General features: G+C 42.1%; 1 protein-coding gene across 1 annotated transcript in view; it reads right to left on the reverse strand.

Annotated features, from left to right (window-relative positions):
* The window catches only part of rasgrf2a (Ras protein-specific guanine nucleotide-releasing factor 2a), a 117,609-nt gene that overhangs the window by 40,937 nt on the left and 50,497 nt on the right, over positions 1–26,175 (reverse strand). The window contains exons 9-13 of the mRNA XM_034192770.1: positions 5,644–5,762; positions 5,394–5,557; positions 2,770–2,836; positions 2,548–2,684; positions 2,350–2,432 (exon numbers count right to left, since the gene is read on the reverse strand). Of these exons, the coding sequence (XP_034048661.1) occupies positions 2,350–2,432; positions 2,548–2,684; positions 2,770–2,836; positions 5,394–5,557; positions 5,644–5,762 (570 nt within the window). The remainder of the gene's footprint in view (positions 1–2,349; positions 2,433–2,547; positions 2,685–2,769; positions 2,837–5,393; positions 5,558–5,643; positions 5,763–26,175) is intronic.

A 26,175-nucleotide genomic window follows, 5' to 3' on the forward strand; every position in this document is an offset into this window, starting at 1 on the left:
ATTTTATTACAGAGATTACAGCATGCCATAGTTATTAAAGGCACTGCGCTGCGGTGGTTTGAATCATATTTATCTAATAGATTACAATTTGTTTATGTAAATGGGGAATCTTCTTCACAGACTAAGGTTAATTATGGAGTTCCACAAGGTTCTGTGCTAGGACCAATTTTATTCACTTTATACATGCTTCCCTTAGGCAGTATTATTAGACGGCATTGCTTAAATTTTCATTGTTACGCAGATGATACCCAGCTTTATCTATCCCTGAAGCCAGAGGTCACACACCAATTAGCTAAACTGCAGGATTGTCTTACAGACATAAAGACATGGATGACCTCTAATTTCCTGCTTTTAAACTCAGATAAAACTGAAGTTATTGTACTTGGCCCCACAAATCTTAGAACATGGTGTCTAACCAGATCCTTACTCTGGATGGCATTACCCTGACCTCTAATAATACTGTGAGAAATCTTGGAGTCATTTTTGATCAGGATATGTCCTTCAATGCGCATATTAAACAAATATGTAGGACTGCTTTTTTACATTTGCGCAATATCTCTAAAATTAGAAAGGTCTTGTCTCAGAGTGATGCTGAAAAACTAATTCATGCATTTATTTCCTCTAGGCTGGACTATTGTAATTCATTATTATCAGGTTGTCCTAAAAGTTCCCTAAAAAGCCTTCAGTTAATTCAAAATGCTGCAGCTAGAGTACTGACGGGGACTAGAAGGAGAGAGCATATCTCACCCATATTGGCCTCTCTTCATTGGCTTCCTGTTAATTCTAGAATAGAATTTAAAATTCTTCTTCTTACTTATAAGGTTTTGAATAATCAGGTCCCATCTTATCTTAGGGACCTCATAGTACCATATCACCCCAATAGAGCGCTTCGCTCTCAGACTGCAGGTTTACTTGTAGTTCCTAGGGTTTGTAAGAGTAGAATGGGAGGCAGAGCCTTCAGCTTTCAGGCTCCTCTCCTGTGGAACCAGCTCCCAATTCAGATCAGGGAGACAGACACCCTCTCTACTTTTAAGATTAGGCTTAAAACTTTCCTTTTTGCTAAAGCTTATAGTTAGGGCTGGATCGGGTGACCCTGAACCATCCCTTAGTTATGCTGCTATAGACTTAGACTGCTGTGGGGTTCCCATGATGCACTGAGTGTTTCTTTCTCTTTTTGCTCTGTATGCACCACTCTGCATTTAATCATTAGTGATCGATCTCTGCCCCCCTCCACAGCATGTCTTTTTCCTGGTTCTCTCCCTCAGCCCCAACCAGTCCCAGCAGAAGACTGCCCCTCCCTGAGCCTGGTTCTGCTGGAGGTTTCTTCCTGTTAAAAGGTAGTTTTTCCTTCCCACTGTCACCAAGTGCTTGCTCACAGGGGGTCGTTTTGACCGTTGGGGTTTTTCCGTAATTATTGTATGGCTTTTGCCTTACAATATAAGGTGCCTTGGGGCAACTGTTTGTTGTGATTTGGCGCTATATAAATAAAATTGATTTGATTTGATTTAAAGCATTTCAATGGTTCAACTACGTTAGATAAGCTCCTATAGCCTAAAAGAGCAATAATAACAAACTCTGAAGGGCCGCCTGAACAGTTCTACGCCGTGATTATTACATGCATTAATCATTTTTATTGTGTTATGTTTACATTAATAATTTTTAATCCAATGACAGGGGTGTGTGTGTGTGTGTGTGTGTGTGTGTGTGTGTGAGTGAGTGAAAAGTATGTGGCAACAAATACACACTCAGTTGGCAGTTTATTAGGTAAACCTTGTGAAAAATAATGTAGCCATGTGGCACATCCTCCTTCATGAAGAACTGCAGGTGCGCCCACTTCAAAACCAGTACCACCAGCTGCCACTGGCCTTCAGTAGCACCAGACATGGGTGATGCTGACAGTTCATCCTGCTGAAATGTGCCTTTGTGTTGCAGGTGTTTGACAAAGAAAAAAGGAAAATTCTTCCAACCACTGCTTCAGGTGGTGGGTCAGAGGTCATAAGTGGCTTTGATACCAAAACTAAATGGAGGTTTGTTGCTTGCTGCCTGAGTTTTGGACTAAGTGAACTTGCCCAGTCTGTTGAAAAAGAACAGTCTGACTGTTTGTATTTTTCTATGTCATCCATAGTTATAATTTCTGTTTTAACTTTGGAAATTAAGTTTCTTGCTCCTCCATTGCTTTCCCATCAGCATTTTATTAACCATCCGGGCTAAATAATAATAATAATAATCATCACTTACTTTACACTAAATGTTCTGGTGTAAAATTTGCTCCATAAATCAACTTTAAGCAAAATACAAATAATGAGTCAAATTGTGGGATAAAAACTGTTATAAATCCCCTTTTCTTACTTGATCATGTGGGGCACAGACACTTTGGAGTTCTCCTCAAACACGCTGGTCATCAGGCCATTACATCGGATATTATCAATGCACTAGAAAGACAAACAGACAATAGAAGATATCAAAGAAAGCCCGGTCAGAGAAATATTACTTTATTATGCATTTAGATCAAAATCATCACTGAGTCTGTTGGACTCACAGACTAACCTGACTGATGTCACTTGTCCAGGCAGCCTTTTCTTGACGGGATGGAGCCAAAAGGACAACAGCGAAAGCCTGACCATCAGGGGGCTCAACCACTATTTTAAACTCCAGATGGTTGAAACCTTGACCTGCAGCATTGTCTGCAGAGATTTAAAGTTAGAAGGTAATGTCAGGGAAAATGAACTGCACAAAGAAACAGACATCAGGCTGAACATTAATACTCACAGTCCTCATCGCCGGTCTCCAGTTCTTCAATGAGGGTGCACTCGATTAGAGACAGGGTTCCGCCTTGCTGTCAGGAGCAAAGAAATAAGATGTTCTTTGTTAAAGGTGACAGTATTAATCACAGATCCTCTGAAGCACAACACATATTTACATCATATGCAGCTTCAGTTCCCTTGTATAAATGTTAAAATAGACACATCTTTCCATGCAGTGAAGCCAAACACATTAACCTAAAGAGATATTCTGGTCCAGATTTACTGAAGGTTTGCATGTGGAAAACCGTGTGCAGACATCATTGCACTTACAGAGGCAGGACAAAGTCACTGTCAAGTCATTCTCAAGTCATCAATCAGTCAGTCTCAAGTCAGCTTGCAAACAATTGGTGGACATTGTGACTTGAGACTTGCAGATTCATGACTTGAGAGTGACTTGCTGGTGACTTCGTCCCACCTCTGGTCACCTGTATGCCGAGTTACTCACTGTGCGAAATGAGGATAGCATTTGTCAAATGCACAAAATACTGTGTATTGTCCATTTAGTGTGTTGAGGGTTTGTCCAACCGAGGTGAACAGCAAACATGCAAATGTAGATTTTAAAGCAAACTGCTTGTGGCTATTAGATAAATGTCTGAAAATTCCAGGGCTGATATGATTTAAATCAGCTGATTTAAAACACTGTAAAAAAAAAAAAAAAATCAGAAACTATTTTTGTAGAAATCAGTACTTAAAACATCACCGAAATATGAAATCAGTACCATGAATTGATGATACCTGTACATGTTGTATCTGCACCTTTTTGTTTTAACATGTCAATAAAGATTATAACTAATAATATTATTTGTATAGTCTCATTCTAAAGAGTGAAAAAAATATTTTTTTTAATTCAATTTCAATAAAAGTTGAATTAAATTGAAAAAACTAATTAAAAAAAAATCATGACTTTTTAGAAAAAAGTTTTTTTTTTTAACCAGCTCTGGTTAATTCACATATATAATAACACATTGAATGAACAATACCAAGTGGTTAGTGCACTTGGTTTCAGTGCAGAAGGTTTCTGGTTCGAATCCCACCCCTGCCACATTTTCCATGTAATATGGAGCTGCGTCTGGAAGGGCATCCGGTGTCAAACTTGTGCCAAATCAGCATGCAGATCCACTTTGGATCTGCTGTGGCGACCCCGAGTGAAAACAAGGGAGCAGCCGAACGGTCTTACTTACAATGAACAACAGTTGTTTAAAAAACATGATGACAATCGTTCTAAGAGGAGACTAGTGGAAAAATTACAGGCAGAATAATTAAAAACTACACAGGTTATAACAGCTGACACAGTCGTGACTGAGGCTGTGCTTCTTTAGGTGGCGCTCTTCTTCCTCATCTTTCTGAATGTTGGACTGTGTTCCTCTCTGTGCCCTTCTCATCGTCTTCAGGTTCTGGATGAGGTTAGCTTGTTTGTTTTTTAAATAAGGGAAACACTCCACTTTAATCATGCTAACACACCAAAGCAAACTGAAGAAAGCACCTTAAACACACACACATACACACACGTAATTACCAGAGTTAGTGTGTTTTTGCCTCCCAGCCCCCCGGGCTTTACGCGATGACTCACTGAGGAGCATCGAGTACCTGCTGTGTGGTTCCCTCCAATATGGAGCAAGTTATCTGAAACATGTGTTTCTGTTTTGAATGACCTGAACAACATCAAGTCTGCAAAAGAAGAACAGTGAGCGGCTCTTCCTTGTATCAAAGATGTATTTGCCTTAATCCTAAATGCAGGTTTGTTGACATGAGTCTGGTTGACGCTCTGACTATGTGAACATGTTGCATTGCTCTGATTGCTTGCAAGTCTATCCAATAGCATCCAGAAGCAGTTCGTGTACTGCCCCCTGGAATAGAAATGTGAATGGAGAGGTGTCAGCCTGGGAAGTGACAGAAACTGATCATAGAATGTGAGAAACTGGGGACAAAAACAGAAATTTCAAAGGCAAATCTAAATTCACTGGTGGGCTTCTGGTGGGGCTAATGACAGGCATTTGGGGGGGGGGGGCTGGGATGTCATTGTTCAAATGCTAAAACCAAAGTACAGTGTTAGTTCTTGTGCTGATGTTTCCTGGCACACCTGTTAATTTGATTCATACAAGTGTAATTATGCAACGTACAAAAAGGATGGCTAAAAAGGACAAAAGATTTTATTGTTCAAAAAGTGCCTTTAATATCATTGTACATATAAACAACAAAATCTGTCCTCTGCATTTAACCGCACTAATTACAGTGAGACACAATCCAACCACTAGGGGCAGTGTGCAGCCACAGTCCAGAGCATGGGACCAACTCCAGATTTAGAGACACTGCCTTGGTCAGGGGCAGAAAAAGGAGCGGATCCTAAATAAGGCACAGACCCTAAATAAGGACAAAGAGGAGATTTATGGATGTGCTGAGGGAGGACATGCAGGTGGTTGGTGTGACAGAGGAAGATACAGAGGACAGGGTGAGATGGAAGCGATTGATCTGCTGTGGTAACAAGTAAGAGAAGTAGGTAAAAGAAGAAGAAGATTAGAAGGAGAAAGGGGAAGAAGAAGCAGAAGTTTTGGTAAAGAAAGAAAAGGACTCTGAACTAATGAGCCTGACCTTGAGCAAGTGAAGTTTTCTTCCAGATGTGCGAGTACAGATGAGGAAGTGTTTGGTAAACAGGAAGCACTGCCTCTCCCCTTCCTTCCGAAGTGAGAGGGCACCCAGGCGGACCTTACTGAGCATGCCCCGTTCACTGCTGGGTGGCAGCTGAATAAGAGAACCTGCAAAAGGACAGACTCAGGATAACTGGCTTAAAATCAAGTCCACACAGACAGAGAGACAGATAAGTGCTGAAGGGGACGCTCACCTTGTCTGACGAAGGTCTGACTGGTGTCCAGGAGAATGTCACAGCCCTCTACGATCATCCTTTCTATTGCCAGGTTCTTCCTGATGTTCTCTGTGTCACTCACTTCATCGTGTATCATCCTGAAGACACAGATGGTGAAAAAACTATTGATGTGTAAGTTGTCCATGCCATGGGCACTAACACACCCCCATACCATCACAGATGCTGGCTTTTGAACTTTGCACTGGTAACAATCTGGATGGTCTTTTTCCTCTTTTGTCCAGAGGACACGACATCCATGATTTCCAAAAACAATTTGAAATTGGACTCATCAGACCACAGCACACTTTTCCACTTTGTGTCTGTCCATTTCAAATGAGCTCGGGCCCAGAGAAGGCGGCGGTGTTTCTGGATGTTGTTGATGTTTGGCTTTCACTTTGCATAGTAGAGTTTTAACTTTCACTTGTAGATGTAGCGACAAACTGTGTTAACTGACAATGGTTTTGTGAAATGTTCCTGAGTCCACGCGGTAAGATCCTTTACATAATGATGTAAGTTTTTAATACAGTGCTGCCCGAGGGATCGAAGGTCACGGACATTCAATGTTGGTTTTCGGCCTTGCTGCTTACGTGTAGAAAGTTCTCCAGATTCTCTGAATCTTCTGATTATATTTTGGACTGTAGATGATGGAATCCCTAAATTCCTTGCAACTGAATGTTGAGAAACATTGTTCTTAAACTGTTGGACTATTTTTTCACGCAGTTGTTCACAAACTGGTGATCCTCACCCCATCTTTGCTTGTGAACGGCTGAGCCTTTTGGGGATGCTCCTTTTATACCCAATCATGACACTCACCTGTTTACAAACAGGTGTTCTTTGAGCATTCATCAACTTTCCCAGTCTACTGTTGCCCAATCCCAACTTTTTTGAAATATGTTGCAGGCATCCATCAGGTTCCTGGGAGTGCTCTCTGACAGCCTCTCCTGGACTGCCAACACCACAGTGGTGGTGAAGAAAGCGCAGCAGCGACTCCACTTCCTGAGGGTACTCAGGAGGAAAAATCTGGAGGAGAAGCTGCTGGTGTTGTTCTACAGAGCCACCATTGAGAGCATCCTGACGTACTGCATCAGAGCGTGTTACGGGGGGTGCTAAGCAGCAGACAGGAGAGCGCCGCAGAGGGTGATCAAAACGGCCCAGGGGATCACTGGCTGCTCCCTGCCCAGCCTGGAAGACATTGCCAACTCTCGCTACCTCAGCAGAGCTGCCAGCATCTGCAAAGACACATCCCACCCCAGCAACCACCTGTTTGACCTACTACCCTCCGGCCAACGGTATAGGTCAATCAAAACTAGGACAAACAGACTCAGGGACAGCTTTCTCCCCAGAGTGATCACTGCACTGATCAATAACAAATCACTCTAATCCGCACCTTCAAGTTTCTTGTGCAATATCTGTAAACCATGTGCAATATTTTCCCGTGCAATATGAATCCACAGTTGTATATAATTCTCATTTTACATTTTACTTTTGTCCACATTTTATTTTAGCTGTACATATATTTAAATAATTTATTTTGTTAAATTTCATTATCTTCTATTTGGCTAACAATTACTCACACCTCGGAAAAGCACCTTTTGGAATTGCACTCAAATCTCGTTGCAATGTAAATTACAACAACAATAAGGCGATTCTGATCCTGATCCATTTCAAAATGAGCAGATATTTGCACAAAAACAAGTTTAGCAATTTGAACAATAAATATCTTGTCTTTTTTTCATTAGTTACTTCCTCCAAACCATCAACATGTTTATTAGACCCCCATTCCTACCAGGCTGCTCAAGGAAGCCCTACCATTAATTAATGCTTCGATCTTAAATATGATCAATCTATCTTTATTAGTTGGCTATGTACCACAGGCTTTTAAGGTGGCAGTAATTAAACCATTACTTAAAAAGCCATCACTTGACCCAGCTATGTTAGCTAATTATAGGCCAATCTCCAACCTTCCTTTTCTCTCAAAAATTCTTGAAAGGGTAGTTGTAAAACAGCTAACTGATCATCTGCAGAGGAATGGTCTATTTGAAGAGTTTCAGTCAGGTTTTAGAATTCATCATAGTACAGAAACAGCATTAGTGAAGGTTACAAATGATCTTCTTATGGCCTCAGACAGTGGACTCATCTCTGTGCTTGTTCTGTTAGACCTCAGTGCTGCTTTTGATACTGTTGACCATAAAATTTTATTACAGAGATTAGAGCATGCCATAGGCATTAAAGGCACTGCGCTGCGGTGGTTTGAATCATATTTGTCTAATAGATTACAATTTGTTCATGTAAATGGGGAATCTTCTTCACAGACTAAAGTTAATTATGGAGTTCCACAAGGTTCTGTGCTAGGACCAATTTTATTCACTTTGTACATGCTTCCCTAAGGCAGTATATTAGACGGCATTGCTTAAATTTTCATTGTTACGCAGATGATACCCAGCTTTATCTATCCATGAAGCTAGAGGACACACACCAATTAGCTAAACTGCAGGATTGTCTTACAGACATAAAGACATGGATGACTTCTAATTTCCTGCTTTTAAACTCAGATAAAACTGAAGTTATTGTACTTGGCCCCACAAATCTTAGAAACATGGTGTCTAACCGGAACCTTACTGTGGATGGCATTACCCTGACCTCTAGTAATACTGTGAGAAATCTTGGAGTCATGTGGGGTTCCCATGCTGCACTGAGTGTTTTCTTTCTCTTTTTGCTCTGTATGCACCACTCTGCATTTAATCATTAGTGATTGATCTCTGCTCCCCTCCACAGCATGTCTTTTCCTGGTTCTCTCCCTCAGCCCCAACCAGTCCCAACAGAAGACTGCCCCTCCCTGAGCCTGGTTCTGCTGGAGGTTTCTTCCTGTTAAAAGGTAGTTTTTCCTTCCCACTGTTGCCAAGTGCTTGCTCACAGGGGGTCGTTTTGACCGTTGGGGTTTTTCCGTAATTATTGTATGGCTTTGCCTTACGATATAAAGCTCCTTGGGACAACTGTTTGTTGTGATTTGGTGCTATTATAAATAAAATTGATTTAATTTGATTTGATTTGTGGTGTATTCAGTTGAATATAGGTTGAAGAGGATTTGAAAATCATTGTATTCTGTTTTTATTTAGAGTTTACACAACGTCCCAACTTCATTGGAATTGGGGTCGTAGTTAGTCACATGCACAGAAACAGTCACGTGGCTGCTGCCCTCTGCAGTTCACATGGTGCAACTCCACTCACATGGAGCTCTGACTGATCTGGATTATAATCTCAGTCTATGATGACTTTATAAGCTTTTTTTTATATACATTTGTGCTGCTGCTGGCTGCACATGCACACGTGTGTGTGTGTGTGTGTGTGGTGGGTGTGTGTGTGTGTGTGTGTGTGTGTGTGTGTGTGTGTGTGTGTGTGTGTGAATATGAACCTCACAGAACATTAAAAAAAACCTTAAAACTTAGTTAAGTGAACAAACATCACTGAACATACAAAACAACATGAGCCTCAAAATAGAGTACGTGACAAACATGTATAAAATGTTGGAGGAAGGCAGTGCAAATGTTTGTCATTAACAAAGTCTTACTTTGACAGTTCCTCCAGCTTGGATTGGCAAACTCCAGGCTCTTACGTTCAACATGTTCATGAGGTGTGTGTGCCAGCAGCTCATGGAGGGTGATGATGTATCGTGGAATCTGAAATATCAGTCCATCACATGAACAAATGTCCATAGAGGAATGTGTGAAGTTGTTTTTGACTTGATCTGGACATTAGAAATAAAAATCCTGTACCTGGAACATGGGATACGTGAGGAACGTCTCCAACATGCGGCCCTCGCATGCAGCGTTGGACTCGTACTGTTTCAGCAGCTTGTCAAAGTCTCTGTTCTGCTTGCAGTTGGCTAGAACTTGTAGACTGTACTGGTGGTTACGCACAAACTCCTGGTATATGTTCAGCATCGGCAGCAGGATGTCAAAAAGGTCAGCTGAGCAAAAACAAGACGACGCAGCCAGTTACTGGTCAGACATTTCCTAAGGACACATATCAGCATTTTACTTTCAGCAATAGTGACATTATTTTGGTGATAACTTCCAAAAGTATCTGTGGGCATGGAACACTCATCTTTCACAAGGAATCTGCAGAGATTAAGTCCTCAGGGACACAGAGTTTGTTTGTTAGTGAGGGACATGCAAGATCTGCACGTCACATTCACCACAAGGACTTCTGCTGTTTCTTGACCACGTTAGGACAACAGAATCTGGCTTTTTGGCAAGCTACGTTTGAAAAGACTGTCCTAAAGATGCTGCATCATAGACAACGTGTGAACTCTGGAATACTCACCAAGAACCAGGGTGGGCCAGTTTGCGATGCGAGCCTTAAGACCCTGGTGGAATATCTCATGCAGAAACATGATCGTCTCACTGCAGAAGCAGAACATACATCACATTAATGAATGTCTAAAAACACAACATGCAAAGGGAAATTAAAATATTTGCACCTGTTGAGGAATATGCTGCTGACGTCATCGTGGCTTATGGAGGTTTCTTGGAGCTGGCAGCCATGCGTAACGGTCTGAGGAAACAGTTGACCAGTATGGACAGCTGGTGACGTATTCTGTCTCTGCTTCCACCATGGTGAAGACTATCTGGTTCCTCTTCCTCATGTTCTCAGCGTGAGGGGAACAGATGTAGTCCTGGACAATGATCTTCCACTTCCTCCGGCACAGCCAGCCACGCAGGAAACTCTGCACCTGCACAGCCACAGCACACGTGGGCTCCTCGCTCTGGTCTTAGCTCTGAGCCCAACAAGCCTAAAGAGGCCTCATCCTCACATTCTGTCTGTCCATCCCTCACATTCTGCATGTTTGCCAGAAAACAGCTTCACTGTTCAACTCAGTCATTTTACGATATTATGCTTGATCAAATGACCATTGGTGTCATGGTCATAGGTCAACAGCTGCACAACACGACTAAAAAATACTTTTCATTCCAATAGACATTTACCATATTGCAAAATTTAACATATTGGGTATGCCCACCCCCCAGGAAATTTTTCCATTTCCTGCACATTCATCACAAAATGCAGCCACAGAGAGAAACAAAAAACAATACTTTATAATCTGTTTTTCATTCAATTGACTTGTATTGTACAATCTAACAGAGAAGATGTGACATGTCTTTGGCTGAAAAGGTGAACAAACTTACTATATTTTGCTAAATCATATTCTGGTAACATTTATCTATGTGACGTCACTTGTTGCCGAGTAGAGCATTCCAGAAACCAGGATCAGAAGGTTTTTTTGGTCCATGAAGGGGGTGGTGTGTGGGGAGGGCTGCACTCTCCGGATCTGCCCCTGGTTTGCAATGTCTTTTTCATCAAGTTGTGCAGCTGTACTGGCATATTACATGACCTGATCTCAAAACCCTTGTTGTACTGAACTTGAAAGGATATTACTGTAGTGCAGCATCAATAACCTATTGAGTTTGGGTCACAAAGTCAAATGAGGCAGGTCAACAGAAGGGTTTTTTTTTTTTTAAAATCCACCATTTTTTTTTATGATTATGGTAATCCCTTTGCTGGACATGCCTCAATTGTGCAGCAACATGTTCTGGCAACATATAGTTACAATTAAGCAAACAGTGGCCCCCAAGACAGGAACCCTGATGGAACCCATTACTTGACCATGTGTGACTCAGAGAGAGTAATTAGTAAACCAGAACAACAGTAAGCTCTCTCTGACAAGTATTGAGTTACCCACTGAGGCTGGTCTGAAATGCCAAAGCAGTTTCCAGTCTATCCAGCAACATCTGAAGATGCCACAGTATCAAATTTGCAGTGCTAAGATCCAACAACAGCAAAACAGAGATGACTCTGAATCAGATGCCAATAGTAAATCATTCACCACCCTTAATTATAGCTGTTTCCGTTGAATGATTTGCTCTAAAAGCAGACGGGACGTGGCTCAAGAAGTTTATTAGTTGAGAAATACTTCTCAGTTGAATTAAGTCACTTCTCAAACACTTTGACAAGAAAGCAAAGTTTGATACTGGTCTATGCTGTGTTTCCCAACTTCAAAGCTCAATTTATTCAAGGGTGAGGAGACTGTTGAAGGTCACGTTCACTGGAAACATTTAACCTACAACCTGCTAATACTGTATTTTCCCTGATCATAACTAAACTTTAAATGTGATTACGTAGCATGATTCCAGCATCCCCACTGAAGCTAGCCACTATCTGTCTTCAATAAAGTTCGCTGCTACCTATATTTGTTTCTTTCAGTAAATACGAGGTGTGTTAGAAAAACTATCCGACCTTTTTATTTTTTGCAAAAACTATATGGATTTGAATCATGTGCACTGCATCAGCCAAGCTTGAACCTTCGTGCACATGCGTGAGTTTTTTCACGCCTGTCGGTTGCGTCATTCGCCTGTGAGCACGCCTTGTGGGAGGAGTGGTCCTCCCCCCTCGTTGGATTTTCATTGCGAGGAAAATGTCTGAAACGATTTGGAGCTTTGCTGCATCAAATTTTCCAGAAACTGTGAGAGACCTCAGGTGGAAAACCATTTGGAAGATTCAGACGGCTTTCATGGACGATTCTATGGGGATCACACAGATTAAGGAGTGTTACAACCGGTTTAAAGACGGCACACAATGGCGGAGGGCGCGCCGCACTCCGAGCGGCGATCGACAGGCTGAAACGACCAGATCATTTCCAAACTGAACGCTGTGTTGATCCGGGACGTCGTCTGACGACTACAGAAATGGCAGGAGATGTGGACATAGCACTTTTTGGCACATTCCACTGTTTACAGGAGTTTTGTCATGAAAGAGGAGTGGCGGAATTCACCACGGAGCCGCTAAGGCGCGGGACGAAAGCACCTCTGTGTTGGTCTCACAGGACATGTTGTAACATGCTCAAGCTCTTGCATCATTTGGAAGATTTCCGACGGCTTTCGGTGGCTTTTCAGTAGTGTGACTATCGAGAAATTGTGGACGAGCTGGAACATGCCACAACATGTCTTGTGAGGCTTCATCATGGTGTTGCTTTTGTTTCTCGCGGCTCCGTCCCAATGCACAACACTTCCCTCCACAAGTCTTTTTCATGACAAAAACTCCTGTAACAGGGAATGTGCCAAAAAAGTGCTATGTCCACATCTTCTGCCATTTCTGTAGTAGTCAGACGACGTCCCGGATCAACACAGCGTTCAGTTTGGAAATGATCTGGTCGTTTCAGCCTGTCGATCGCCGCTCGGAGCGCGGCACCCTCCGCCATTGTACGGCGTCTTTAAACCGGTTGTAACACTCCTTAATCTGTGTGATCCCCATAGAATCGTCCCTGAAAGCCATCTGAATCTTCCGAATGGTTTCCACCTGGAGGTCTCTCACAGTTTCTGGAAAAATTTGATGCAGCAAAGCTCCAAATCGTTCAGATATTTTCCTCACAATAAAAATCCGACGAGGGGGGGGTTGACCACTGCTCACTAAAAGCCTGCTCACAGGCGAATGACGCAACCGACAGGCGTGAAAAAACTCACGCATGGGCACGAAGGTTCAAGCTTGGCTGATGCAAGCACACGTGATTCAAATCCATATGGTTTTTGCAAAAAATAAAAAGGTTGGATAGTTTTCTAACAGACCTCGTACGTCAAACATGACAAGTTTACCTTTTTGATTTTTTTAATGTCTGGGTCCCTCCTCTTGGTTGTTGTGTTGAGGCGCCATCTGCTCCTTGGCTTTGTTTAATAGTACAATCTACCATAAAACATAACATGTCAATGTACTCGTACATTATTCACAGAAACACAAGGTTTATATGCGTCTTGTTGTCCAATGATCAGGCAAAGGAGGCCGTCGGAGTGTAAATTAAACACAGACAGTCGGTGTGTCCTTAACATTATTTAGCTAAAGTAAAGTAAACATTAGCTTTACCTAGCTAATGTCAGTTAAACTGTAAGCTAAGACAAAAGTTAAAAAAGTTAACATTAGCATTCAGACATAAATACTTGGCGGAATATCATTCAAAACCTTTGAAGGTAAGAAAGTAAAGTGTATGAATCGAGCTTTGTAATTATTTCTTGATAATTACTACCACAAAGTAACAGACTTAAATGAACCATTGCAGTGACGGGAGCGAAGATGAGCGGATGAAACGTTCTGCTAATGTGAGCAAACGGTCGACTTTAGTGGTGTCTGGAATCTTCCAGGTATGAATGTGGGAAATATATTGTAATATTTACATACAGGTAAGAACATATAGACATGTTAATGAAGGGAGGCCAGCCCCCCCCCCCAACCATATCATTCAAACCCTAATACAGTTAGACACAATCTAACCACTAGGGGCAGCGGCAGCTACAGTCTGGCACCCGGGGACCAACTCCAGATGTAGAGGACGCCGTCTCAGTCAGGGACAGAGAAAGGAGCAAACGCTCCAGAGTGTCTGGAGGAACTCACGTAGCCACTGGAAGAACATGTAAACTCCACACAGAAAAGACGGGAAGCGACCCCACGACCTTCAGCATTAGTGCTAACCACTAAGCCACCGTGCCAATATAAGGACATGTCTTGCGTTTATATTACGCATTTCAAACATCAACATTTTCCTTTCATCATTCCCAAAGTCAGCACATGTGCAAAATGCTCCTCCTAAGACTGCATTTGAGTGCTTGTGTGCGAGGACGTGCAGATGTGAGCTTGGGCACGCACACCTCCGCCTTGAGCCTCTCGATCTCTGTGTCCTGGTCCTCCAGCTGAGTGCGGAGTTGACCTGGCTGCTATCTTCTCTGTCTCCATAATCTGGACGAGGTGGATGTACTTCTGCATGGGATCTCATGCTCAAGAACGATGTCAGAGTAACTAAAGGGAGCAGAGAGAAAGGGCACGTACTGTGACTGAAAACGATGGGCAAGGTGTTAACATGCAACTTTTAAAGCTACAGTGTACAGGATTTAGTGCCATCTAGTGTTGAGGTCTTCTTCTTCTTCTTCAGTTGGCCGACTGAAGAAGGAGTCTTTCCGGGATATGTTATCTCGGAGGAATCCAGAGGCAGTTGCAAGGTACCTGTGGGGGAGGCAAAGCAGCGGGTTGGGGAGGAGTTCGGAGCAACATGGAGAAGGACTTTCGGTCGGCACAAGGTGCTTCTGGTGGACCGTGGAGGCACCTCAGGAGGGGAAAACGGGGGAACCAATCAGCCAAGCTGTCTACAGTAAGGATGGGACTCTGTTGACCTCAACTGAGGATGTAATCTGGTGCTGGAAGGAACACTTGAGGAACTCCTGCACCTGACCGGGAGCGCCCTCTATAGTAGGGCAGAGCTGGAAGCTGATGGAGGATTTTCATCAATTTCCCTGCTGCCATCCAGTCTACCTGTGTTTTGTGGACTTGGAGATGCGTATGATCAGGTACCCCGGGAGATACTGTGGGAGGTGCTGCGGGAGTATGGAGTGAGGGGGGTCCCTTCTCAGGGCCATCCAACCTCTGTAGTCACAAAGCGAGAGCTGTGTTCAGCTGTTCGGCAGTAAGTCGGACTCGTTTCAGGTTGGAGGTTGGTCTCCGCCAGGGCTGCGTCTTGTCACCAATCCTGTTTGTGATATTCATGGACAGGATATCAAGGTGTAGTTGGGGGGAGGAGGGTTTCCGGTTTGGTGTGCTCAGGATCTCATCACCTGCTTTTTGCAGATGATGTGGTCCTGTTGGCTCCATCGACCTGTGACCTCCAACACTCACTGGATTGGTTCGTAGCTGAGTGTGAAGCGGCTGGGATGAGGATCAGCACCTCTAAATCTGAGGCCATGGTTCTCAGCAGGAAACCGATGGATTGCCTACTCCGGGTAGGGAATACGGCCTTGCCCCAAGTGAAGGAAGTTCAAGTACCTTGGGGTCTTGTTCATGAGTGAGGGGACGATGGAGCGTGAGATTGGCCAGAGAATCGGCGCAGCAGGGGCGGTATTGCATTTGCTTCTGCTGTACTATTGTGACGAAAAGGGAGCTGAGCCAAAAGGCGAAGCTCTCGATCTACTGGTCAATCTTTGTCCTACTCTCACCTATGGTCATGAGTGTTAGGTCATGAATGAAAGAACTAGATCATGGGTACAAGCGGCTGAAATGGGCTTCCTCAGGAGGGTGGCTGGTGTCTCCCTTAGAGATAGGGTGAGAAGTTCAGTCATCCGTGGGAGGCTTGGAGTAGAGTTGCTGCTCATTGAGTTGAAAGGAGCCAGCTGAGGTGGTTCAGGCATTTGGTAAGGATATCCCCCTGGGAGGTGTTCCAGGCACATCCATCTGGGAGGAGACCCCAGGGAAGACCAGGACTAGGTGGAGAGATTATATCTCCACACTGGCCTGGGAACGCCTCGGGATCCCCTAGTCAGAGGTGGTCAATGTGGCCGGGAAAGGGAAGTCTGGGGTCTCCTGCTGGAGCTGTTGCCCCCGCGACCCGAACCGGAAAAGTGGTTGAAGATGAGTGATGAATGAGTAGTGTTGATGCTGCAGACTGCATTATGCCATGGCTGGTCATGATTTGTTTCCCTTCCTTAGAGATGATGATTCATGCTCCCTTGCCTTTGCCTCGTGATAAACAAAAATTTCACAAAAATGAGGGTTCTACTACTTGTTCGCCTACACGATTAGACACCGTATAGGGGAGAAACCAATGATTGCTTCATTTTTTTTGTCAGTGTTGTGGTCTCACTGAAAACTGTGTAAGATTAGGAGAGGTGATGGTCTAGTGGTTAAGTCCAGAAGATCCAGAAGATCATGGTTCAAATCCCCCAACTGACTGGAAAATCACTAAGGGTTAGGCCTTTAGGGTTAGGGTTAGGGTTGGGCAGGCCTTTAATCCCTTATTGCTCCCGGTCCCGCCTTGTATGGCAGAACCGTGACATCGAGGTGAATGTGAGGCATAATTGTAAGTGCTTTGAGCGTCTGATGCAGATGGAAAAGCGCTATATAAATGCAGTCCATTTACCATTTATTTACCATTTAAGATTGAGGAAGTATGAACTATGTCCTCCTTCTTCACATCCACAACTGAGATCACTGAAAAAAAAGCAACAAATTTAGATGAAGCAAATTGCCCATGTGCAAATTGCCAAGTGAAAGTTGATTGTTAGCTGTCAGCCCGTCTTACTTTCACTTCTCAAATGAACAAACAGTCAAGACCTTGCCCCATTTGAGCACATTTGGTCGCCCATCTAGTGGGCGATATGACCATTTCATGGTTATGTACATTTCCTACTTGAAACCCAAAATTTAGTTAAAAAAAAGGCATTTACAAGTGCATGACTTTTTTTGCCAGCAGATCTGTGATTCTCCCAGTGTTAATGTACAAAAGTTTCGATTTCACATTTCTTGAGTTTTAAGATGTTGTCATAAGGACAGATGGAAGGATGGCAATTTCAGTTGACAAGCACAAGGTACAGCTGTGAATAAAGGAGGTAAAACAGAGAGAGCGGAGAGAAAAGAGCAGCAACATCAAGTACAGTGATGTAACAGCACAGCAGTAAAGTACCAGTGTGACCTACATGTGAACTGCTGCAAGCGGTTGCAGGCGCACAAACACACCCAATCTAAATATATTTAATATGTTGCAGAAAGAGTGGCTGTGTTGTTGGGAATAATTTGACACCAAAATCTAACATATACAAACCAGTCCATAACGTGGGGGAGTCGGGGCTTGTGATCCATCAATTTCAGGCACTGAAGGGAAAAATCTTTTTGGGGCTGCAGAAAATTATTGTCACGTTCTTAAAAGAGCTGTTTTTACCTGGCGTGCTGTAGCTCTCCACCCACTCACTGGAATCTGACTCTTCTTCTGCCGCAACTCCAATGGCTTCTGTCCATCATGGCCAAAAATGACCAGAAAGTAGTGCTGCATGAGAGACAGAATGAACATGTCACTTCAAGCGCAGGGTCTGCAGCAACTTCACAGAGACCACAACACTGCAAAGTGGGCAACTTTTCTGGCAAGGAGAACAGGATGTAATTGGTTTCATGAAGATTTCTCTACTGAACAATCAAATCAATGTACAATTTGTTCATTTGTTTTTCCAATATGAAACCAAAAACAAAAACACATAATTTTTTTGCAATATTCATTTCAAAATGAGAAGGTGGATAACCACGCAACTCGTTTTCCAATTTGCAATTGTTTTTTACTCAAATCAAAAATGGAAACACACAACTGATTATAACCGGCTCATATTTCCAGTTTGGCTTTTTTCCATTCGACACAAGTGTAGTGACCCAGGAAATGACAAAAATACTGTCCCAGCAGGAGGCGCCATTTTTTTCCCCTTGGGATGACCCCACTCCAATTAACATTAAAGGGGTGTGTCCACACACACACACACCACACACACCCCACACAATTTAAACTTTGCCTGTTCCCACGCTGTGTTGTGATTCAAACTCCTGGTCCCTGGTTTTTTGGCATTGACAGCAGGCACTGTAATGTAGATAAGTAGTTTTAAACACACACAGACCAGCCCCAAGTCTGGGTGACAGTGTGAGGGTGGTAAATGATGTTTCATATCACTATATTTAGGTTTTAGTACTTATTTCCCATGTCCTGGTCTGAAGACAGTCACAGAGATCACAGATCATCTACTCATTTATATACAAAATATGAAACTTACATTTCAAACTGAAACTGACTTGATTATTTATTTATTTATTTTTTTACCAGTTTTGTGTTTTTGTTTTTTATTCAGCAGGAACGTAAAAAGGAAAACAAACCAAACATGGGCCAAAGTAGGAACTTTTAGCACAACATGAACTAATGAATGAGATTCACATTTTGATTTTGTTTGGACTATTTCACTACCACTGTGGAATATGAGTTCACAGACCTTAAAAGTTGTTTTTTTACTAAATAACACTGACTTAGAGTGAATGTCATCGTGGAACATCATTATCTCTCTTAAATTCGTCCTCTTATGTCCATTCCTGTAGCGTTTGTTTGGACCCGGCTGTTGTCTGGGTTCAGGTGGTTGTAATTTAACACTATTGGAGTTCATTCATTCAAAGCGTTTTCTTCTGTTTGCGTCTTCTTCTTTTGCTTCCCGCACCAAGAATTTAAAGATGCTTGCGAAGACTGGTAACGGAAAATGCACACTCTGCTCTTCATTTTCCAACTTTATTGGAGGTTTCCAAACAAACACGGTGTATTACTGCCACCTACTGTTGGCTGTGGAGCATTAATGGATTCTCACTCACTTTTCTTCAACTGCATATCCAGACCCGGAGTCACAGACTGAATGGTCCCCCCTAAAAATCGGTCTCCCCTGCGTTCACTGCGCATGCATCATTTCAGAGTGTTGGCAGTATTTCATCGATTATCACCTCGTTTCTGCTTCAAAGTGACTTCAGAATGATTTAAGAGGTTTTACTTTGTCATCTGATGGTCAATAATCCCATTATTCCCTTTGATCACTTTGGGTGAAGAGATTCTGTCTCAGACGAGCTGCTGACACTCTAAAATGATGCATGCACAATGGAGGTAAGGTGGACCAATTTTTAGGGGCAGACCGTTTGGTCTGCAACACCGGGTTGTGGTATTAAGGGATTCTGACATGCGCTATATTAATAAGGAATTGTTGGGGGAGAAAAAAGTGGGGGAAATGACACTGGACTATATTCTGTTGAATGACCCGTTCAATACATTTCTTTGACCTGAAATCTTGTTTCCTAAGTGGATCGTGTGCAAGACTCTGCGGGAGAGTGGTACAAGACAAAAAACAAACATGGTGGACTCACTAAGGTTTGATGACACAGATGTGAAGAAATCTGACTTTCCTGCCTTAAAAAAAAAGGTAAAATAATAGAATATTGTGAAATATTTGTCGTGGCCGGACAGTGGGCCAAATCACCACCAGGCCAGTGGGCAAATGTCAATGTCAAGCTCGGCCTCCTGAGGAAACCCATTTCATCCGCTTGTACCCGTGATCCAGTTCTTTTGGTCGTGACCCAAGCCTCATGACAATGAGTGAGAGCAAGAACAAAGTTTAACCAGTAGATCGAGAGCTTCACCTTTTCTCTCAGCTCCCTTTTCCTCACAACAGTACGGTAGAGTTAATGCAACACCGCTCCTGCTGCACCAGTTCTCTGGCCAATCTCACACTCTACTGTCCCCTCACTCGTGAACAAGACTTCGAGGTACTTCAACTCCTTCACTTCATTTTCAAGACATTTGAACTGTTAAATCAGCCAAGAATCATTACTTTACAGCACTCATCAAGGTTCACAGTGTCAGCCACAATCTGAAAACAAGAGCAAACTGAGATTTTTAACATCGGCCAGTTCGGATCTGGATCACCTCCAAAATTTAATGGAGTCTTTCGTGGCCTAATGTCTATCTGTGGTGCAAATTAGATGAGAATCTGTGAAGTAGGTTTGACGTAATCCTTCAAAGCCTATATAAAGGGAAATCTTGATCCAGAATCCAGATCTGGATCCAGATCACCTCCAAAATTCAGTGGAGTCTTTCGTGGCCTAATATCTATCTGTGGTGCAAATTTGGTAGGAGTCCATGCTGTAGTTCTGACGTAATACTGCTAAAAGACAGACAGAGACAAACCAATAAATAAATAAATACACGCCAATTAATTTATTATGCCCTTGGTGGATGTAATAAACATTATAAATAAATGCAAATAACACTTCTTTGTGTTTATTGTTTGATCCCAAACTAGCTTCAGAGGTGTATACTGTCTAGTCTTCATTTGGATAAGAAAAGCCTCCACCTGATTTGGTTAGTTATCATATTTCCAGTAGGACCCACAACACTTCTTTTCACTTTCTAGCACCCCACTTCACAGTTTGCACTACTGGAGACCGTACGAAAGTCAGCTCTGAAAGCAATCAATCAGGAAGCAAACCCGGATCATCAGCATCCCAGTCCCACATGCAGACCATTAGGACACCACATCCCAAGTCAATACAATACAGAACATGAAACATAAAGTACATAAAGTAATTTCTTAACACTACTGGGTAACAGTACAACTTGATAGTCTGACCACAATCACACAGCGCTTTTAAAAGAACAGACAAGTGCACTCAGACAGTGTGCTTGTCTGAGTGCTGCAGTTTATTTATGACCTAAAACCACCACGGTGATGCAATGACTCCAACGCTGTGCTAACTTTTGGGGTTTTTTAGAAAAATGTTTTTACTTTTACAAAATACATTTAAAACTATATAATAACACAACAATAATAATAATAATAACAATAATAATGATAGATAAGCATGAAACAGTCATCTTCCTTTGAGATCATCACAGGGCCCATGGGCTTGTACAGCCATGACGTAACAGAAGGGTGAGAGATGCTTGCTAGTGTTGCTGGCTGCGGACCAGAGCTTAAGGGCTTGTTCGTGTGTGTGTGTGTTACATAACCATGAAGGGTTGTACCTTGTATTACTAATGCGGCTTCCACGGTTATGGGCCCATGTTAAGCTGGAGGATAACAATGAGAGACACCAACAGAGAGACAGACAGAAGGGGCTTAATGTCCCGGGTTAACGTCCCATACTCAGCGTCACCACGTCCAGTCACAAAGTTCATCTGTCTGGCGTGCACATAAATATGAAAACACCCACGACTGTAACTCAGCATCTCTTACAACACAAACCCGGTCTGCAGGGTGACAGGACCCCGTCTGATATTCCTCTGTCACTGACGGAGGAGACAGAGGTCAAATACTGATGTCCAGGGCTTCAATCAATACACACAACAGCGACTGGGTCAGTTAACTTTCTAAACTACTCCAGAAAGATTTTAGTGGTTTTCAGTTGTAGCAGCCATTTACACTGTGATGTCATTATTTAAGGCCAACATATTCCAGTTAGGTGTTACAAAGGCCTGGTGTCCATCCATCCGTCTGTCTGTATTACTGCCACAGTCTTCAAATTCACAGGGAACATTCTTGGGACACAGACCTTGGACAAGTTCGAAGAGGGCTAACCTTGACCTGTTGTAAGAGGCATTTTAAGAGGTTAAAAAGTCACATTCTGTACCTAATTTTATGGCATGACGTCACTTCCTGACGTCGCTAGCTGCTAACTTTGCTTCATTGTTGGTTAGAAATAACACCTTTCTCATATATTATGTAAAAGCTAGTGAGAAATAAACACTTCTAAAACTGAAAATGCTGTTTTTGGACACTAATAACACCTCTGAACTGATTTATAAAACAATTTGTGGACGTTAGCGTGTGATTGATTGATAGAGGGGCTTTATTTAACATGTACAGATCGTAAGACAATAGGATCTTAATAATGAATTAAACAACTGAAAATGATAAAGAACACAGTGCAGTATATTTTTTAAATACTGTGGTAATCGCAGCATTCTTGTGTTGACATCTTGGTGACATGTCTCTGTGCACACTGTGAACTCCAGCGGGGCAATATGTCAGAAATGATACCGGTAATCACCGTTTCCTTTCTCCATGTTTGATTGACACCAATATTCATCACAATATATTGTGTGATGAAGATGATGATGATTTTACTTCTCCTGATGGCACACAGTAGTCACGGAGAATATCATCCTGGTGTCCAACGCTTTCTGGCTTCACAGGACTTTGTATGATTTGATAATTCCAAGTTCCATGAGTTCAATGTCTAATTGTCATCCCCATATTTGTGTTTCTGGATTCTTTCATTTGTTCCCACTTAGATCGGGAACAGAGGCATTTGCGTCAGGAGAACGAGCACAACTGCTTCGGGCTTCATACAGCTTTGTAAACGTCGATATTTCAAAGATCCATGAGTTCAACATAGATGTTCTATATCCGCTTATTCCACTTGTGGGACAGTTTAAATTCAGTGCTGATGAGCCAACTGGACAAAACTGCTCCACCTATTAAAAACAGCACCTCCCCAAAACACACTCCATGGTTCAACAATCATCTACGTGGCCCCAGAACAGGTCTAAACAGCTTGCGCACAAATGGTGTAGTTCAAATCTATTAGTCTTCCACTTTGCATGGCACAATGGTATTCTGAACTATAAAACACACTACTGGCTACAACATGAGCATACTGTGTCTGCATAAGTGTGTCTGTAGCATGGCCCATTCACAGGGTCACCCCTTTGAGTCTGATCTGCTTGAGGTTTCTTCCTCAGAGGGAGTTTTTCCTTACCACTGTTGCTCTGGGGTTGGTAAGGTTAGACCTTACCTGTTGAAGTGCCTTGGGGCAACTCTGTCATGATTTGGCACTATATAAATGAAAATAATTGAAATTGGAAAGTACTCCTGTAAGAAGTAATTGGTGTATAAACAATAATAAAAAGAAAAGGGAAAAAATACTTATGTAAGAAGTAAAGGAATCAAACAGACAAACAGTTAAAACTGTGTTTACGTCAAATGTTCACTGTTCCTGTCTATGGCTGATGCAGAAAGTCTGATTCATGCCGTTGTCTGTTCTAGATTGAACTACTGTAATACCCAACATTAGAGGTCTCGAAATGGTTCAAATCGTCGCAACTAGAACCTTCAGTAGAAGCAGAAAGTCTAACCACATTACCCTGACCTTGGGCTCACTTCACTGGCTTTGTATCTCTGTGAGGTTTGATTTTAAGGTTTTATTGCTAACTTATGAAATTATTCATGGACTAGCACCTCTCTACCTAGCAGACTTAATTAAACCCTAAGTACCAGCTTAACTTCTACAGTCGTGTTCAGAATAATAGTAGTGCTATGTGACTAAAAAGATTAATCCAGGTTTTGAGTAACAGTAGATTCAGTAGATTCTCACAAATCCAACAAGACCAAGCATTCATGATATGCACACTCTTAAGGCTATGAAATTGGGCTATTAGTAAAAAAAAAAAGTAGAAAAGGGGGTGTTCACAATAATAGTAGCGTCTGCTGTTGACGCTACAAACTCAAAACTATTATGTTCAAATTGCTTTTTTAGCAATCCTGTGTATCACTAAACTAGTATTTAGTTGTATAACCACAGTTTTTCATGATTTCTTCACATCTGTGAGGCATTAATTTTGTTGGTTTGGAACAAAGATTTTGCTGGTTTCCCAGTGTGCTTGGGGTCATTGTCTTGTTGAAACACCCATTTCAAGGGCATGTCCTCTTCAGCATAACGCAACATGACCTCTTCAAGTATTATGACATATCCAAACTGATCCATGATACCTGGTATGCGATATATAGGCACAACACCATAGTAGGAGAAACATGCCCATATCATGTTGCTTGCACCACCATGCTTCACTGTCTTCACTGTGAACTGTGGCTTGAATTCAGAGTTTGGGGGTCGTCTCACAAACTGTCTGCGGCCCTTGGACCCAAAACGAACAATTTTACTCTCATCAGTCCACAAAATATTCCTCCATTTCTCTTTAGGCCAGTTGATGTGTTCTTTGGCAAATTGTAACCTCTTCTGCACACGTCTTTTATTTAACAGAGGGACTTTGCGGGGGATTATTGCAAATAAATTAGCTTCACACAGGCGTCTTCTAACTGTCACAGCACTTATAGGTAACTCCAGACTGTCTTTGATCATCCTGCAGCTGATCAATGGGTGAGCCTTTGCTATTCTGGTTATTCTTCTATCCATTTTGATGGTTGTTTTCCGCTTTCTTCCACGCATCTCTGGTTTTTTGTCCATTTTAAAGCATTGGAGATCACTGTAGATGAACAGCCTATAATTTTTTGCACCTGCAATAAGTTTTCCCCTCTCCAATCAACTTTTAATCAAACTACGCTGTCCTTCTGAACAATGTCTTGAACGTCCCATTTTCCTCAGGCTTTCAAAGAGAAAAGCATGTTCAACAGGTACTGGCTTCATCCTTAAATAGGGGACACCTGATTCACACCTGTTGTTCCACAAAACTGACGAACTCACTGACTGAATGTCACACTACTATTATTGTGAACACCCCCTTTTCTACTTTTTTTTTTTACTAATAGCCCAATTTCATAGTCTTAAGAGTGTGCATATCATGAATGCTTGGTCTTGTTGGATTTGTGAGAATCTACTGAATCTACTGGTACCTTGTTTCCCATGTAACAATAAGAATCAATCAATCAATTTCAATCAATCAATTTATTTATATAGCGCCAAATCACAACAAACAGTGGGAGAGAACCAGGAAAAAGACATGCTGTGGAGGGGAGCAGAGATCAATCACTAATGATTAAATGCAGAGTGGTGCATACAGAGCAAAAGGAGAAAGAAACATCTAAGGATCTGGTTAGACACCATGTTTCTAAGATTTGTGGGGCCAAGTACATAACTTCAGTTTTATCTGAGTTTAAAAGCAGGAAATTAGAGGTCATCCATGTCTTTATGTGTGTAAGACAATCCTGCAGTTTAGCTAATTGGTGTGTGTCCTCTGGCTTCATGGATAGATAAAGCTGGGTATCATCTGCGTAACAATGAAAATTTAAGCAATACCGTCTAATAATACTGCCTAAGGGAAGCATGTATAAAGTGAATAAAATTGGTCCTAGCACAGAACCTTGTGGAACTCCATAATTAACCTTAGTCTGTGAAGAAGATTCCCCATTTACATGAACAAATTGTAATCTATTAGATAATATGATTCAAACCACCGCAGCGCAGTGCCTTTAATACCTATGGCATGCTCTAATCTCTGTAATAAAATTTATGGTCAACAGTATCAAAAGCAGCACTGAGGTCTAACAGAAAAGCACAGAGATGAGTCCACTGTCTGAGGCCAAAAGAAGATCATTTGTAACCTTCACTAATGCTGTTTCTGTACTATGATGAATTCTAAAACCTGACTGAAACTCTTCAAATAGACCATTCCTCTGCAGATGATCAGTTAGCTGTTTTACAACTACCCTTTCAAGAATTTTGAGAGAAAATGAAGGTTGGAGATTGGCCTATAATTAGCTAAGATAGCTGGGTCAAGTGATGGCTTTTTAAGTAATGGTTTAATTACTGCCACCTTAAAAGCCTGTGGTACATAGCCAACTAATAAAGATAGATTGATCATATTTAAGATCGAAGCATTAAATAAGGGTAGGGCTTCCTTGAGCAGCCTGGTAGGAATGGGGTCTAATAGACATGTTGATGGTTTGGATGAAGTAACTAATGAAAATAACTCAGACAGAACAATCTGAGAGAAAGAGTCTAACCAAATACCAGCATTACTGAAAGCAGCCAAAGATGATACGTCTTTGGGATGGTTATGAGTAATTTTTTCTCTAATAGTTAAATTTTATTAGCAAAGAAAGTCATGAAGTCATTACTAGTTAAAGTTAAAGGAATACTCGGCTCAATAGAGCTCTGACTCTTTGTTAGCCTGGCTACAGTGCTGAAAAGAAACCTGGGGTTGTTCTTATTTTCTTCAATTAGTGATGAGTAGTAAGATGTCCTAGCTTTACGGAGGGCTTTTTTTTATAGAGCAACAGACTCTTTTTCCAGGCTAAGTGAAGATCTTCTAAATTAGTGAGACGCCATTTCCTCTCCAACTTACGGGTTATCTGCTTTAAGCTGCGAGTTTGTGAGTTATACCACGGAGTCAGGCACTTCTGATTT

Source organism: Thalassophryne amazonica, chromosome 17, assembly GCF_902500255.1.
Source record: "Thalassophryne amazonica chromosome 17, fThaAma1.1, whole genome shotgun sequence".
Classification (NCBI taxonomy): Eukaryota; Metazoa; Chordata; class Actinopteri; order Batrachoidiformes; family Batrachoididae; genus Thalassophryne; species Thalassophryne amazonica.